Source organism: Myxocyprinus asiaticus, chromosome 5, assembly GCF_019703515.2.
Source record: "Myxocyprinus asiaticus isolate MX2 ecotype Aquarium Trade chromosome 5, UBuf_Myxa_2, whole genome shotgun sequence".
NCBI classification, from domain to species: Eukaryota; Metazoa; Chordata; class Actinopteri; order Cypriniformes; family Catostomidae; genus Myxocyprinus; species Myxocyprinus asiaticus.
In genome coordinates this window covers 25,970,437-25,987,780 of record NC_059348.1, presented here as the reverse complement: position 1 = coordinate 25,987,780, position 17,344 = coordinate 25,970,437, and the positions used below count along the sequence as shown (strand labels likewise).

The window sequence follows — 17,344 nt, the reverse complement described above, 5'->3', positions numbered from 1 at the left end:
TGTTTTTGTCAGTAGGCCTAAATGTTTTTTTTCCTTATGTCGATTGAGTCTTAAGAGTCAATCATTTAACCCTCAGTTTCCTCTCACCTAACACAAAAACACACTTACACGTGGGACATGGGACATGTGTTTATCTTAACGTTTTTCACAGAGCTGAGATGCCATGTGCTGCCAGACAAGAATATGTTGCAGACTAGATGTTGAAAGGGATTGCTGCTTGGGGATAAATTATTCTAATACTGTTAAATTTTAATACTGCTAGTGCTTGAAAAAGCTGACAACCTGTAGTTATATCTGGCTCACTACAGATAGAAAGAAAAATGGAACAGTGTATTAGTGTAAATTGCCTGCTTCTGAACAAATATCAATTTGTTTTGAAGAGTCCTTAGTAACCATGTGATATAGTTCAGGACATCATATAAACTAGGAAAAACACTTACTATGACTTACTATGCACCTAAAAGCTAAACTGCAGTTTTATCCAAAATAAATAAATGAATATCCATTCGAGTTTTGTTTTGCATTCTTGTACTACAAGGTGCTCTATTGATTCATTCATTCTCTGCTTGTTTACCAGCTCAAAGGAGGAGTGTACCCTTCTCAATAGAGCCGATTGGTCAGTCAAAACACACATACACGTACCTGCACATCCAACTCAATGCTTCATATGTTCCTCACATGCTCAGAACTGAACATTACTCTATTGTGCATGTTAATGTACACATACAAATCACTGGAGCCCATTTTAATGTTGATATACTATCTTAGGATGATTTTTAAGTTAATTTAATTTAATAGTTTTTTTTTTTTTTTTAAAGGACTTCGATTTGATTATTTTTGTTTTTATGTGGGATGATGAGTTCAGAAGGGTTGTTTATAATCTTTTCACTGTCGGGTTAAATTTTTTTAATATTTAAACAAATATCTAAGTAATAAGCTATGCAGTAAATGGCTTAAAAGCCACTTTAAACCCAACTCAAATCTTGCTTGAGCAATTTGTAATCTGACTCAGCAGAATACAATCAAAACCTGTAGCTAGATACATGTATAGCTCTGCAATGTTTTTTTTTATTTTATTTTTTTATTTTTTTTAATGAACATGATTGGATTGGTACTTTATGAATGTAAAGACATTTTAAATAAGTTTAATTGATGTTTTAATAAACGACTATGACCATAAAAAGTCTTGAACAAGGCAAGATCATGCTGTTCCCATTGTCATGCATGTTCCTAGTAATAAAATATGTCTACTTTGTACAAACGTTCCTGACCAGAACACAGTGATTCTCCAAAAACACACTAGTCGTGTGTCAGAGGAAGCAGATGCTTATGTCAGAGCAGGGACTTTGACCAGAGCACCAGTCTCTGCCACTTAAACTGCAGTAAATAATTAGTCTACACGGTAAATAAGTGTAAGCACAATGTTTACCCTCATGTGCCCTTTGCACTGTGGAGGGGCTCAACACCCACTTCACACACAGAGGACCTTATGTGCAGGACGAGACAGATTTGGATGCAGATGGAACTTAAATCTTGCCTTGCTTTTGTGAAAGAGGACATGCACTCTGATGTAACAATATTGACTAATGGAGAGGTCCAGACAGACATCATGTGTACAGACATCAACTTAATTGGCCTTGACCCCATTACACTACTACAATATAAAAACTAATTACACAAAAGTATTTGTTTGTCAGGACAGGTGATGTCTAATCGACATCCACTTAAGGCCACATCCACAAGGTGGACCGAATGATGTCAGATATCCAGCAGGTGGGGCTGTTCTACCAAGACCACTGCAGTCCATGGAAGTTATTACATTAATTCATTTGACTTGATTACAATATATATTTAGAATGACCAATACAGATACAGGTAATTTAGAGAAATATAGACATAGACTACATTTCTAAGATTTTTTTTTGCATGCTATATAAAATATAAAAACAATGTAATGATTAATGCTTCATTTTAGTACTTCATTATTAGTGTCATTGCTTAAAAAGCCAGGACAACATTTTAATGGGTGGACCAGACACCTCCTTGCCCAGACTCTATGAGTAAATTATATCAGGGTTTTTTTCCTCTTACAAGGGACCCTTTTCCAAACTATAAAGGCATATTTTCATATATACCGACCCATTTATTTATTACATATGATATTATAAAGACGAGTTGTTTCCAAACAAAAAAATTGCTTTTATTTGTCATTGTACTAAAGCCAAAACAAAACAAAACAAAACAAAAAATATTATAATGTTATCTAAAAAGCATTTGCTTTAAATTAACAGCATACCCTTTTTTTAAAACATATTTTTTATCCAATACTAAAATGTTTACTTTATTTGTATAGCACTTTTAGCAATAATTAAGTTTAGTTACAGGAAATAGTGCAATACAACCAATGAGCAAGCTAAGAACAGTGGCAATGAAAAACGTTCTAGAAACACAATACAAACATGTTCATATGCATTTTATGAACATATACATGTTGCAAGGGGGGAGTGATGAATACTTACATACAATATATATTTCTCTAAAATTGCCCACAGACAACCCTGAATTGCTGGACCCCAGTCTGAACCCTTGACATAGAGGACCTTAGTGGGGCCTCCTTGTTGCTGGGCCTGGGACAATACTGCCTCTTAATTGTCCTCTTTAAGTCTATATTTGTACAGCTGTCTAAGTTGTTTCTAGTCCTTGCGTATGCACAGCTGGAAGCCTCATTAGTTCTTAATGACTGAGTCCTTCTTATTGTGTTATGTATGAGTTACTGGCTTGACTGACTGAGCTTAGAACCGAAATTGAGCTCTTGTTGTTTTTAATACTGTGGTTTATTATTACAGACATCCAAGCAAATCCATGGTCTTTTAAACAGTGTTCTATGATGATGCTGTTATGACACCCTTCTTACAGCTCTTTTCCTCCCTCCCCTCCTCTCTCTCACCCTCCCACTCCTTGTGCTGCATCAGTGCTGCTAACTCCCACAGTGATGTCATCAGCATCTCACGGCTGATCAGCATCCTTGGCTCCACCATAAGAGCCATTTTGTGTTAGGCTGAAGAAACACTCTCCCTTCCTCTCTCAACACATCCATTATCCCTTCCCTCCTCTCATCCTGCGCACCCCCTCCCTGACGCACCACTGCGTACCAGGCCCTGCAAAGCCAGACTCCCTCAGTCTGATGGTCTTGCCAGTGGAGGCTCCACTTGCATTGATGTTGCTGAACTAGGGAGAGGCTGAGAGCCTACAGCAAAAACAAATAACAGAGGACGGCGGATAAAAGAAGCAGGCTTGATGGAATAACCCACTGCTGTCCACAACCTCAAAAGGATATTGTTATCAGGAATCAGATAGGTGAGGGCTTGATTTCTGCTCATTTGATTTATGTTTTTATAACAGGGGATTTCATGTCTGTTGTGAGAACAGGGAGGGTGGTGCACTATCCCGCTGTTGTCTAGTCCACTATCCCGCTGTTGTCTAGTCCGGCAAGCTGCACCAAGGCTTTTGAAATACAAAACAGTGAGCAAAAATCGACAAAAACCTTAGAGTAATTACTTTAAAAGAAAAACTGTCATAAAAAGGATGACATGAGACATCTTTGTGTACTGTAATAATAGTCTTATGTTGTGACATTTATGTATTATAAATATCGGCTATATGGACATTTAATGTATAATTTTTCAGTCTCAATCACATGTACTTGCAGTCCTAAGCATGGCTATTGTGCTGAAGGATGCATATCCACCTGTTTACATTAACAGGGTGAGGCCATGTCATGAAATGTGGGCCATATTGTCCATTCAGAAGTATTCACTTTTATATAGAACAGAATATTCACTCAGCCCAAAATATATTATTAAGGTAACAACAGCACAAATTATTGTCTATGAATATAATATAGCGTATACTTTTTTAAATGCAATATAGGGAGGGCATATCTGCACTAATGTTTCTCAGTGTAGACCAGGAGACACTTTACCCATAATATTACAAATGCAATATGAAGTGCTGCATGCTGTTTGGGTCCTACTATTCTCTGGATGATACAGAGAAAATATTCCCATAGTAGCCTAACAGACGCGTCAGTCTACCTCAACAGCCCATGTACACTGGCAGCGACGCGACTAAAACTTAACCGCACCCAATTGTAATCAACGATGCTGTTATTTACAGTACATACAAGCGAGCGATGTCGATTATAATGCAGCAGCGTACACCATTTCGTTGATTGTTGCGTAGCAGTTTGTCGCGGCGCTCTCTTGTGCGTATTGGTTGCCAGTACTGCTGCATCTCAGCGTCTACAGTACGCAGTGGCAGTCCTAAATCTAACTAGATATATATTGTATATTTATATAGGATAGCTGCTTGTCATCCGCGGATATAGTGACAGTTCAAATGGCCACGATTGCGTTTGTTTTGACGGGTAGGCTGAAGGTGACGCAAATGCCCGTCCATCACAGCTGCTTCATGATTGTAGAGGCTGACAGGGCAGCCATTTTCCGTATAGACAATACAGTAGGCTATAAGGGCTGTGGTAAATAACATTCTGCTGCTCAATGCGCTGTAATGCGTACTAACATATGATTTTTCATTTGAAAAATTGCACCGCGCTAGAAATTATAAAACAGTCTACGAACAAGACTCAATTTGTTGCCCAAATTTATCCTTATCCCATTTTATAAACATGTCATGGACATTCATTTTATTTTTACACTTTCATTATTTCATTATTTTTGGCTTTGGGTTACATAGATGTCAATATAATCATGTTTTCCCCATCATGTTTGGCACCTGAAGTAGCTTAAATTTTCTTCCATTAACACAAGTTCATATCCATATGAAATACTTATGTAAACAGACTGGGAACTTGGACAATTCTTAACACCATTTAATACCATAATTGAAGCCATGCTATATTAACTATGTTTATGTGACGTCACTGCCTATTGAATGGAGTGGAAATGACATGTCACTGACCCAGACATTATTTTTAATATGCTATATACAGTATATACAATATATATATATATATATATATATATATATATATATATATATATATATATATATATATATATATATACAGGTTTGTGGAGTAACGGAATGCATGTAACAGGATTACGTATTTAAAATACAAAATATAAGTAACTGTATTCCACTACAGTTACAATTTATATCATTGGTAATTAGAATACAGTTACATTCAGAAAGTGTTTTGATTACTGAAGAGATTACTTTACATTTTATTGTCATTTGTTTCATTTAATATTTAGTCCTTTCAGATGGAAAACATTTATACATATAAATGATGTGATCCAAAGAGCATTTGAACAGCTGTGAAACACTTTCTTATGATGTGTTACATTCATACGAGCAGACAGAGAAGTAAGTTTGAAGTAAGTTTGGAGCAGAAGAAATAGAAATAAACCTTGTGTAAATTGTCAGCTTTACGCTAAGCTAAAATGCTATTTCTAGCCATTTTACATGCACGTCACCAGGCACGATCATATTTTTTTATTAAGAAAATTCACGTTAGATCATAATTCCTTTTTTCTAGACCTTTTATATTAGGGCAAAATTCATATTCTTGATAATAATTTTTGTATTGTTTTCCTGTAAAAATATCTAAAAATCCTTAAAACAAGATCAGTTAGATTTATCACTGAAACAACACTGCATAAGATATTTGGGTTTTTCAGAGAATGAAAACAAATGACATTTTACAGCATGTATTCTGTAATCTGTAGTGGAATACATTTCAAAAGTAACCCTCCCAACCCTGTATATACAGTATAGTTTAGTAGCCCATATTATAATGAAACATTATTTATTCAACTCTAAGTGTGGCAGGAGAGTCATTTCAACTATAACTTTCATTTATTCATATATATATATATATATATATATATATATATATATATATATATATATATATATATATATATATATATATATAAAGACTATGCTCTTTATACTTCTTTGTTCCAGTGCGTGATATGGATTTAGTTTTTTCTTTTTCTGTGTATTACAGCAAAAACAGTGATTGGGTTTACAACATTGTTGTGGTTGCCTCACTTTTCTAATGTAATCTTTAGTTCCAGATTTGTTATCAGAACTCTTTGTGTGAAAAGGAGTACTATGATCTATGCATTAATTTGCTTTATGAGGTACATGTTCACAGAAGCACATTATAGCATCACTCTTTTCATCATGCTTGAATATCATAAAGTGTGTATGTTCCACATATAAATAGAATTCTGTCCTAAGATGCACTATCCTAATATATTGTATACACATAAAAATGGGCTCCACTGAACAGTACATTATTCTTACTGATAATCAAATTTTTAGAAAACATAGGCTTATATCTTGCAGATCTAACTGGCTATTCAAAATATTTTATTGTTATGACCAAGGTGTAGTATCGTTGACTGATTTACAACAGGCCTATGCTTCCTAGCTCCAGCAGAAATTTATTCCAGCTAACAGACAAGCACAATGAAAATTCACTAAATTAACAGTCTGTTCACTTTTTATTTTAATTTCTTTAAAAAGTAGGTTACACAAGAGAAAATAATAAACAAAACTCCGAGGTCTCCACACCACCAAAGAGAACCCTTGACTGAACTCTAGAACTAGTGAAGTGAAACACTCAGAAATATCCTGTTTGTCTAGTTTGGGTATACTGTATGAGCAATTATATTTCATTTTCTCTTTGTAAAGTCTTGCCAGTGCAGTTTTGACATTTATTCTCATGGTCATCCCTGTTGAAAAAAAAAAAAAAAAAAAAAACAGCACTACTGGTCACCAGGCTATGTTGTGATTTTATTGTTTGTCCCCACCATGGGTGGGGTCCCAGCCAGGCTTCTTAACTTGCTTTACCAGTGAGACCATTGTCAACCAGCATCATCAGATAAACCTTGCTGGGCAATCAGCATGTTTTGCTGGTGAAAATCTTGGCTATGCCGGTCCACCAGTTAGACCAGCACTAAACCAGCACTAACCAGTGTAAAACAGCCTGGACCAGCATGGTCATTCATCTTGATATAAGCTAATCTTTTCACCAGGGATGGTCATGGCCATTGATCATCTGCCTGGTTTTGTGTCAGTGATTTCTTAAGATTACTGTTTTGGATTTGTCTTGCCTTGATTTTTCTGCCTAATATATCTGAATTTTGCCTGTATTGAAGTCTAATTTGAACAGGCTGCTTGATTCTTTTAATAAATCTGCAGTCTCAATCCTTATCCAGCTAGTTTGACACACTATACACACAAAGAGGTTATGAGTTCACATGGCCATATCCACTGGACAGTAATCTATAGAATGTGATAAAGTCCCAATGATTCATGGTCTGGATCTCAGAGAGCCCCATTAACTAAATTAGATTATCAATGCCTTGCCTTAACCAGTTCAATCAAATGATCAGATTTATTGGGATATTTCTTAATTTTTTAAGTGAATTGCTGAGCTACTAAATCTAAAGTGTAGGCCTTAAGGTATTTCAAGCTTAAATTTGCTAAAGAAGAGTTTTGGTTTTGCTCATTGTCTTATTGCATCTGTACTGTCCTTCCAATTCTGTGCTGCTCTCCCTTATTGCCAGACCATGGATCATTTAATTGTGCTTGTGTTACAAAATACATTCAAGAAAAAAAAAAAAAAAAAAAATAACTCCTGCTATTTTTATCATTCATTTGAAATTCCAAAACATAGCATGCCAGTGTTTCTTTCTATAGGTGGTAGGTGGCCTCTGATATCTGGCTGGGCTTTGTCCCATCAGATCCTGTGCTGTAACACTCAGACACCATGGCAGGAGCCTCAGTGAAAGTAGCCGTGAGGGTCCGCCCCTTCAATTCACGAGAGATTGGAAAAGATAGCAAGTGTATCATCCAGATGTCAGGCAACACAACCAGTGAGTGCTCTTTCAAAATATCTATTTTCAGTTATTGTCACTGATCATTTAATCTATTTTACCTCAGTCTGTGAAATCGTTTTGAGTGAGAGATGCTTGCCAGTGTGCAACTAGTGTACTCTAATAATAATTTATGATTATAATTAAATATTTATTCCTACAGTCTCTCATCAGCACCTCAATGAGAGAGAATATTAGTGCATCTCTAGGTTTTGCTTTTATTCCATGACTATTAGCTTTGAAGCCATGTACAGTATATGCTGGTGTATGCTGGTTAACAAATATAACTTTTAGCAGATATAGACATTAAAAATAGTCTTTCTCTTTCAGGAAAATGGAACAAAAATATTGATGACTCATCATGCACTTCACAATTTTTTGGTCCAAACAAATGCACTCTAGAATAAAATTGTACCCCCAGGCCTATTGCCTTTTTTTTTTTTTTTTTTTTTTTTTTTAAGGGACAAGCCTTATGTCCCACTAAATCTTTTTGTTTAATAGGAAGTACGTCAACACATAAAGAAAACTGCGCTTGTCAAGCAATTGTATGGGGTCTTTAAACGGTTTGGTGTTCTGTTGTCAGCACCTGACAACTGATTTGCTACACATTGCTTCACTAAAACTAAATTAATTTTTGGTAGCTATACAGGTTCAGAAACAGCGTCCAAATTCAGGGCAAGAATCATGTGGCCTTCCAGCCCACATTTCTAGAGCAGCTCCACAAAACTGTAAACTGCCCTGTTGTACTCCCTACGCTGTGAGTGGGAAAACAGAGTCAGATGATGCAGAGTGTGAGGTCAGACACACTGGACTGCTTTGTGCTGGTAAGAGGATGCAGAGAGGTTCTTGACCTCATTCCCAGAACCCAAGGGATGGCAAAATTCATGCTTCCTTAGACTCTTCTCTTCCTTAGCTTCTTTGCCAACTGCCTATATATGCCATACGTAGACTTCTGAGATATTAACATGGCAGGAAATACTGTTATGATGGTAAATGGAATAAAAATGTCCAAATATTTTTTCTTGGACATTTTGAGATGTCTAACTTTGTAACAACCACTGTCCGATTATTCCCCATTTTTAGATTATGTTAGTGGTTTTCAATTTTTTTTTTGAATAAATAAATAAATAGAAATTAAAAGTAAAACAAAAACTGCTTTAAAACATTTACGATGTTTTCTTTCATCACTCTTTCTGGTGCATAACAAAAAGAAGAAGAAAAAAAAACAAAGCAAAGAAAAGAAAATGGCATGTGTTCTTTCAGCTTTCACTGTTTCGCTGAATAATGAAAGCCTCTTTATTAAAAAAACAAAAACAATCTGTATGAACATTTTTGTCACTAAACCTACATTGTTCTGTTATTTGGCCTAGTTTCTGTGTTAAAAAATATGTTAAACATTTTAATTGTATACTTTATAAAAAATATATGTTATAAATTAACTTATAGCTAATGCTTTGCAGGAGCAATGTTTTTTAATAGATTTAACTGAGCAAATACCAAAGTGATATGGTACATACAGTATTAAACAAATAATGAAACAATCTGCCAATTTTCTATTATTATAATATATTGACATAACCTAGCAAGTATACAAACAGAACATCCCTTCCTCCCCCAACCAGCCCACCTCAGATACCCCAAAGGGAGAAAAAAGGAAAGGGAAATAGAAAAAAAAAAGGCTTTAATAAAATAAAATAAGGGATCATTTTAATTGGAAATACACAAACACATTTTTGTTTACAGATCTAATGATATTAATGTATCAATAAAGGCAATAATGGGTTTCCAGATTATAAAGAAAGATTCAACAGAATCTCTTATGTTAAAAGTTTACATTTTAACAAAATAAATCCTCACATTTAAGTGGAGGAAAGAGGAGCAATGCTAAAGGAATTGCTCATCCAAAAATAAAAACTCTCACTTACTGTATATCGTTCCGACCCTGTATGACTTTCTTCCTTACTTCTTCTTTCTTCTTTTCATCTGTGGAACTCATGGATGAAGGATGAGAGGATTGTGATAGTCTCGTGATAGAGCCATGCTCTAAAAGCACATAAAGGCACTATAAATGTAGTCCAAAATGTATCACTTGTACGCTATATTTCAAGTCTTCTGAAGCCATTTGATAGCTTTGTGTGAGGAACAGACCCAAAATTAATTCTTCACTGAAAATCTTTCCCTCCAACCATTTCAATATGGCGCATGCGCGATAGTGTCTTTGTTAACACACTTGCTACCATATAAGAACAAGAAGGCAGAGGTGAAGAAATTGCACGAACTTCATATTCCTTGCATGCTGATGTGTGTATTGTCACTGACTGCGTCGATTTTGAATGTGTGAAAGTATTTAAGATATTTAAGAGCAAGGGCAGTGCGGCACACATTGAGAACCCCTGGATTATGTGGGTAAAGATATTCCAATCTTTATTTATTGTCGAATTGGAGTATACAAAGATCAATATATTTGCAGCAATAGTTAAGTTCCTCTGCATGATGTTTCTGTGGTTTGTAGTACCATCTTTTGCCATTTGAGAAACCACAGGGTCTACACAATCCTTCAAGGCCCCAATGAATTTAAAGGAGAAAAAACTGTTTCATACAATTGTTTTGTATATTCCAGAATGATTCTTATAGACATGTTCTCTTTGCTTTCTAGCAATAATAAACCCTAAACAGCCAAAGGAAAACAAGAGCTTCAACTTTGACTATTCCTATTGGTCACATACAACTGTGAGTTACTTGGTATATCACCCAGTGAATTTGCCTTTTATGCATCTCAACATTGTTATTTTTTATTTTATTATCAATTTTGATCAAGACAGATGTTCTCTCTCTCTCTCTCTCTCTCTCTCTCTCTCTCTCTCTCTCTCTCTCTCTCTCTCTTTCTGTCTTTCTGTCTTCAACAGCCAGAAGATGTTAACTATGCATGCCAAAAGCAGGTGTATAAGGACATTGGGGAGGAAATGCTTCTGCATGCTTTTGAGGGATACAATGTGTGTATCTTTGCCTATGGCCAGACTGGGGCAGGAAAGTCATACACCATGATGGGCAAGCAAGAGAAAGACCAAGAGGGCATCATTCCATTGGTAGTGCACTATGATACTGTCTGTGAGACTATTGCTCCCTATCATATAGCTGAGATGTTGTGGAGACATACTCCTTATGCTCTATCTCTTTCTGACAGCTATGTGAGGACCTGTTTACCAAGATCAATGACAATAATGCCAATTGCATGTCATACTCAGTTGAGGTAAGAGCATCAACCTTCATGATTGCTTCACTTCAGAAAAATATTAGAGTGAATGAATTTAAAAGACACCATAGTCAGTACAGCAAGTGATTATTATTTTTGTATTATTATTATTTCAGGTGAGTTATATGGAGATTTACTGTGAACGTGTTAGGGATCTGCTGAACCCAAAGAACAAAGGGAACCTGCGTGTGCGAGAGCATCCCCTGATGGGGCCATATGTGGAGGACCTGTCAAAACTAGCAGTAACCTCCTACAATGACATCCAGGACTTGATGGACTCTGGCAACAAAGCCAGGTACTTTCTACTGTCTCTAGTGTCAAAATTATCAAAAATAAGCTCTATGAGGAGGTTCCACTTCATTTCAGAGTTTATTTTTATAAATGTCTTTTGAGAGCTTGTGATGGTTGGAATCAAAACCATAACAACTTTTAAAGAACAACCGACTTTGTAACACATGATGAAAATGAGCTTGAATGCTGCCGCTGTCTTTTGCTTACTGTCTTTCCTCAGGACTGTGGCAGCCACAAATATGAATGAGACCAGCAGCCGTTCTCATGCCGTTTTCAACATCATCTTCACCCAGAAACGACATGATGGTGAAACAGACAACACCTCTGAAAAGGTACAGCATCCTCTCTGTCTTACTGATTAGGCCTACATTTGTGGAACAATGTTTAGCACTTGCATTGTTTTGTGTGAGAAAATGTTACTGCCTTTTCAGAAACAGACTAGACTAGAATGCAAAAGTAGATGAATGAATTGTATGTAGTAAGAGCATTTCTGATGGATGCTGGCAGTTTGTCAGAGGCTGAATTTGCTTTCATGAGCATTAGAGCGCATTACTGTTCTGAGACACATCATTTCCATTTGGAACCAGGTCAGCAAAATCAGCCTAGTCGACTTGGCAGGAAGTGAGAGGGCCGATTCTACTGGAGCTAAAGGCACTAGACTGAAGGTGGGTCTTTTTTTTAGTGCATTACAAAGATTCAGTTTGTCATTTCAGTTTGTCCCTCAGCTCTCATGAATGCCTAATGACATCATAAAATCTGCCCCCCTTGCACCTTCTCTAGGAAGGAGCCAATATCAACAAATCTTTAACAACACTGGGTAAAGTTATCTCTGCTTTGGCTGAGATGGTAAGAACTATATGCAAATAATGACCTTAACTAACAGCAATTGACTGGAAAAGTTAGTTTTCACAAAGAAAGGTAGAAATATTTGAACCTTAAACACGGTTTTCTTTTGTTTTTTTGTAGGACTTTGCACCAAACAAGGTGAGGATCATTTTAATCTTTCTCTGCTAATCGTCATAAAGCACTACAACTATAGACTGTTGTATAGAATGACAACTGACACTGCTGTGTTTTCCATACAGAACAAAAAGAAGAAGAAAGTGGAGAGCTTTATTCCTTACAGAGACTCGGTTCTGACCTGGCTGCTGAGGGAAAACCTCGGTATGAACCTTTGTGTATCTTGCATACACTGTTCTGCTAATAACCATTGAACTCTATATGTTAATTCATGCCATAATGGATCTAGAGTCATTTTTTGCTCTGTTATGGTCTATAAACAAGTTCTTGAAGATTACCTTTTGTTTCATTAATCAGGAGGAAACTCTCGTACTGCCATGGTTGCAGCTCTGAGCCCTGCTGATATTAACTATGATGAGACACTCAGCACTCTCAGGTAAGGACCACCACATAATGTTTATTTTTTTTACTTGATTAAAAAAAGTGTTTAATAGAGGAATTTCATCAGTGAATTCTAAAGAGAAAGATCCAACAATCAGAATTGCAGAAAACAAGCTCTGCAGTGACCGCCCACTCCAATTACGCACTGTGAATGACACAATCGAGTCTGTCTCCTTACACTCTCAAACTACTTATACATTTATATATCTGAATATTTTGCAATATACTTATAATCATCAACTTAAAAACAATAGTTTTATATATTTCCATTGTTTTTAATTTGATTAAATCATTACAGTGCTTAATGGGATTTTAGTTTATTCCCTCACTAAAGACGTTGAGTTCGTGGTCTTGTACCTTGGTCTGTTTTTCCAGTTTTCAAATATTTTTTGCTACAAATCAATGCTTCAGTATAGAGTAATATTGTGATTCACCTCAGAGCTGGTTCATGGCTTAGAACACTTTTATTAAGACTTTTATGAAATCCCATTGGAAAATAATGAATGGGAAAAACACTTCTGGAACTAAGACAGCTGAAAAGTGAGTGGGCATTAGGGGTTGCATGACTACTGATTTTTAATAGTCCACTAGTTGAGCCCATTTGTCGAGTTGAATTCAATTAGTCATGACATCATTCCATCCCCAAACCACCGGGCACATTTAGCTTAGCCTGGACTACCTGAAGCTGCAAGCGGTTTCCCATCCTCTTGCAGCTGCTTTGCATTCTGTCATGTCAGTGGGCGCTTTTCTAAACTGTCACTGAATCATCCAAGTCAGATGTCCCAACAACACACAAAGTTGACATTTGTGGATGTATTCCATCAGGTCATCAGACTCCAACTTAAAACGTTTTTCTAACTGTTGCCGAATCGATTTCCTGAAGGAGCGAACAGCATCCAGGTCAGCATAACATTAATATTTTGGTTATATTTGAAGGCCAATTTGCACATATTGCAGGTTAACGTAGCATTTGTGTCATCTTTATCAGTGGAGTCTATGGAATGTTCTCAACATTATCCATGTTGATGTGAGTGGTGGTGGCGTAGTGGGCTAAAGCATGTAACTGGCAATCAGAGGTTGCCGGTTCAATCTCCACAGCCACCACCATTGTGTCCTTGAGCAAGACACTTAACTCCAGGTTGCTCTGGGGGGACTGTCCCTGTAATAAGATCACTTTAAGTCGCTTTGTATAAAAGCGTCTGCCAAATGCATAAATGTAAATGATACAATGCTATGCACACGTGCGGTACAGATACAGAGAAAGTGTACAATTGTTGTTGATCAAATCAAAAAATCAAATCACTTTTATTGTCACACAGCCATATACACAAGTGCAATGGTGTGTGAAATTCTTGGGTGCAGTTCCGATCAAGGAACTGTGTTGTGTTGTGATGTGTTGTGTTGTTGAGCAGAGCGACACGGCGTCGACTATTTTAGTTGTAGTCTAGTAGACTATGCAACCCCTTGCAGGCACTGATGCATTCCCATGCTGGTTTAGGCTGGTTTTGGGTGTTGATAAAGCTTGTCGACCAGTATGGATTTTCTGGTGGAGCTGATTGACCAATTAAATCTTGCCGGTTAAGCCAGTGAAGAAGCCTGGTGGGAACATCAGCGCACTTGCATCCCATGCTGGGCACAAACATCCTAAACCCAACTTATGCTGGTGACCACCAGTGTTAGTCTTTTTTAGCAGGTCTGAATACTGATGGATACAGGTCTTATTTGGAATGTTCAAAAACTGCTTTTGATGGTTTTAATTGCAATATCACCTTCCACAGGTATGCTGATCGTGCCAAGCAGATCCGATGCAACGCCGTCATCAATGAAGACCCCAACAACCGCCTGGTGCGTGAGCTGAAAGATGAAGTGGCACGTCTGAAGGATCTGCTCTACGCTCAGGGTCTTGGAGACATCATTGAGAGTGAGTCACCTCCACTTACACTAATACACTTCAAAGTAAAATCTACATCTTTTTGACTCTCCATATAATTATGGATTTACACTAAAATGTAAACGTTCTCAGGAGAATGACCCTATGAGTACCACAAACATTTTACGACACCGGTGTTATCAGAAACCTGAGAGTCAGACACAGCTCTAGGAATGTGTCTTAAGGATATGTCTTTTCTCTCTGTTTCTTTTAGCATTTCGGGCACCAGGTCCTGGGATACCTGCTCTCAAATGTGTGTATTTTGTCAACCTAATGCTTTGCAGCTTTCAATAGCCAAAGCAGGAATCTCTGGACCACCAATGTCTCTTTGCTTTGTAAATGTCATGTAGTTTTCACTAATCAGTTTAAATGAAACTAATTAAGAGACAATACAGTTATTGTACGCACTACTATTGCTCTGATGGTCCAAAGGTGCTATAGCATTTTGCTTGGGGTTTAAGTAAAGCAGGCGCATGTGGTCATCTGTAGCTGGCTTGGCCATCCGTGCTATGTGTGCATTTACAGATCAGTATTACATTGAGTGTTCAGTTCATCTCCATGCTCATTATCTCAAGCATGGTTCAGATGCTCAAAAGAATTTGAGGCATGCAGGAGAGGTTGATTAAAATTTATTAATGGTCATTGTTTTGTATCCTGATTGACTTGATTGATAAAAACAATCTGAGCAGCAATTGAAGCCCTCAATTTATGCAGTCTACCCTGCGCCCTGCAGCTTTATAATTTAATTGTCATTTTAAACCTTATTTTTGACACTTTCTACTCATTTCCCTTCTTTTTCCATGGTTATCCTTTTCTCTTACCACAACTTTCTCCTTTTACTTTCCAACCTGTTGTTCCCAATTCTTGGTCAGACTTGTCCAATTACAAGACTAAAATCAATAGCATCCAGGCTGTCAATCAAAGGGGTGATTTCTCCACAGTGACCAATGCCATGACAGGGATGAGCCCCTCCCCTTCTCTCTCTGCCCTGTCAAGCCGAGCTGGCTCCATCAGCAGCCTGCATGATCGAATCATGTTCAACCCGGGAAGTGAGGAAGCTATTGAGAGGCTGAAGGTGAGAGGGATAATGATGGGATGGGTTTGATAAATTAATAAGGGCCATTGCTGATCTCATTAATGCTGACTTTTTTTCCAACTAGGAAACTGAGAAGATAATTGCAGAACTCAATGAAACTTGGGAAGAGAAGCTTCGCCGCACAGAGGCCATTAGGATGGAAAGGTTGGAGACCCCTGGGAAAGCTTTTATCTTAAAATGTTTTAGTAATTTTTAAAGTTTTATACTTAATTTGCAAACAGTATTGTTAAGCATTTTCTGTTCCCATTAGGGAGGCACTTTTGGCTGAAATGGGTGTGGCAATGAGGGAAGATGGGGGAACAGTTGGAGTCTTTTCTCCTAAGAAGGTTTGGAAATATTTTAGAGTGCTAAAAGGAAGCCAGTTAAGTCAAATGCTTCTGCCAATTCATTTTTATGATTGAATATTTCAGACGCCTCACCTGGTCAATCTGAATGAAGATCCACTGATGTCTGAGTGCCTACTGTACTACATTAAAGACGGAATCACCAAGTAAGAATGTTGTTTATTTACATGTATTCACAACTTAAAAGTGTGTTATTTCTGTGCACGAAGCGCACCTGGAATTGCAAGAATAATGAATACTCCCCCTGTCTGCCATAGGGTAATCCTGCCCTAAACACTCTCCATTGGTTGAGCCAGTGTTGCTATATAGGACTGGTCAGGATGCTCAAGCAAACAAAGCAATGTTTGCTAGCATCACAGAGCTACAATATTTACATTTAAAAAAAATATATATTTTTTTTGGGGGGGGGGACTCACATTGACACCTAGGGGCATGGATGCAGCATCATTCACAAACAATAGTTTTCAGTTACTGATGCCATTGTAGAAATTCACTATTCACAGTTAGATTAAGCAAGAAGTATTCGGCTGGTCATATGATCCAAACATGGCTGCCCCCATAAGGGGACCCTCTGCATGTAGAATAAAACAGCTTTAATAGTGTTACTGATATGACTTGTGTCTTCATCTCATGTAAATGGTCATGATATTTTACATTTGTTTCAAAATTACTATTGATATCTTTAGTTAAAAATGTGTGTACCTTTAAGCTAGAAAACAGTATTTTAACATAAAAAAATGTACACTTTTTACCTTTAAGTAACACTTGATATTTAGGATGTTAAATAATAGTTATTATGGATTCTCAGTATCAGTTGATGTTTTTGATTTGTTTGTATTTTTTCTTAATGGACCTCTGAGAAAGGGCTATTTTCCCTGACATATGGGCCCCATATTTTCCTCTGTAGGGTCGGCCGTGAGGATGCCAGCAGTCGGCAGGACATTGTCCTAAGTGGTCACTTCATTGAAGACGAACACTGTATCTTCACAAGTAGCACTAATGCCTCAGGAGAGGGAACAGTGGTCCTGGAGCCCTGTGAGGGAGCCGAGACTTACGTTAATGGGAAGAGAGTGACAGAGCCCACTATTCTCAGATCAGGTAGGTCTTCGAATTCTA

General features: G+C 37.2%; 1 protein-coding gene across 8 annotated transcripts in view; it reads left to right on the top strand.

Moving 5' to 3' along the window:
- Positions 1–3,024: 3,024 nt before the first annotated feature.
- LOC127441296 (kinesin-like protein KIF1A) overlaps positions 3,025–17,344 on the top strand; it is a 58,873-nt gene continuing 44,553 nt past the window's right edge. Inside the window, exons 1-19 of one of the 8 annotated variants that reach the window (XM_051698522.1) lie at positions 3,025–3,357; positions 7,738–7,913; positions 10,570–10,643; positions 10,820–10,999; positions 11,098–11,163; positions 11,283–11,461; positions 11,678–11,789; positions 12,045–12,122; positions 12,238–12,303; positions 12,424–12,441; positions 12,543–12,621; positions 12,775–12,853; positions 14,637–14,779; positions 15,003–15,041; positions 15,661–15,863; positions 15,949–16,028; positions 16,135–16,210; positions 16,295–16,374; positions 17,136–17,326. In XM_051698522.1, the coding sequence (XP_051554482.1) occupies positions 7,808–7,913; positions 10,570–10,643; positions 10,820–10,999; positions 11,098–11,163; positions 11,283–11,461; positions 11,678–11,789; positions 12,045–12,122; positions 12,238–12,303; positions 12,424–12,441; positions 12,543–12,621; positions 12,775–12,853; positions 14,637–14,779; positions 15,003–15,041; positions 15,661–15,863; positions 15,949–16,028; positions 16,135–16,210; positions 16,295–16,374; positions 17,136–17,326 (1,849 nt within the window). In that variant the 5' untranslated portion in view covers positions 3,025–3,357; positions 7,738–7,807. The remainder of the gene's footprint in view (positions 3,358–7,737; positions 7,914–10,569; positions 10,644–10,819; positions 11,000–11,097; positions 11,164–11,282; positions 11,462–11,677; positions 11,790–12,044; positions 12,123–12,237; positions 12,304–12,423; positions 12,442–12,542; positions 12,622–12,774; positions 12,854–14,636; positions 14,780–15,002; positions 15,042–15,660; positions 15,864–15,948; positions 16,029–16,134; positions 16,211–16,294; positions 16,375–17,135; positions 17,327–17,344) is intronic. The other 7 variants (XM_051698523.1, XM_051698525.1, XM_051698526.1 and 4 more) reach the window with 7 other exon arrangements.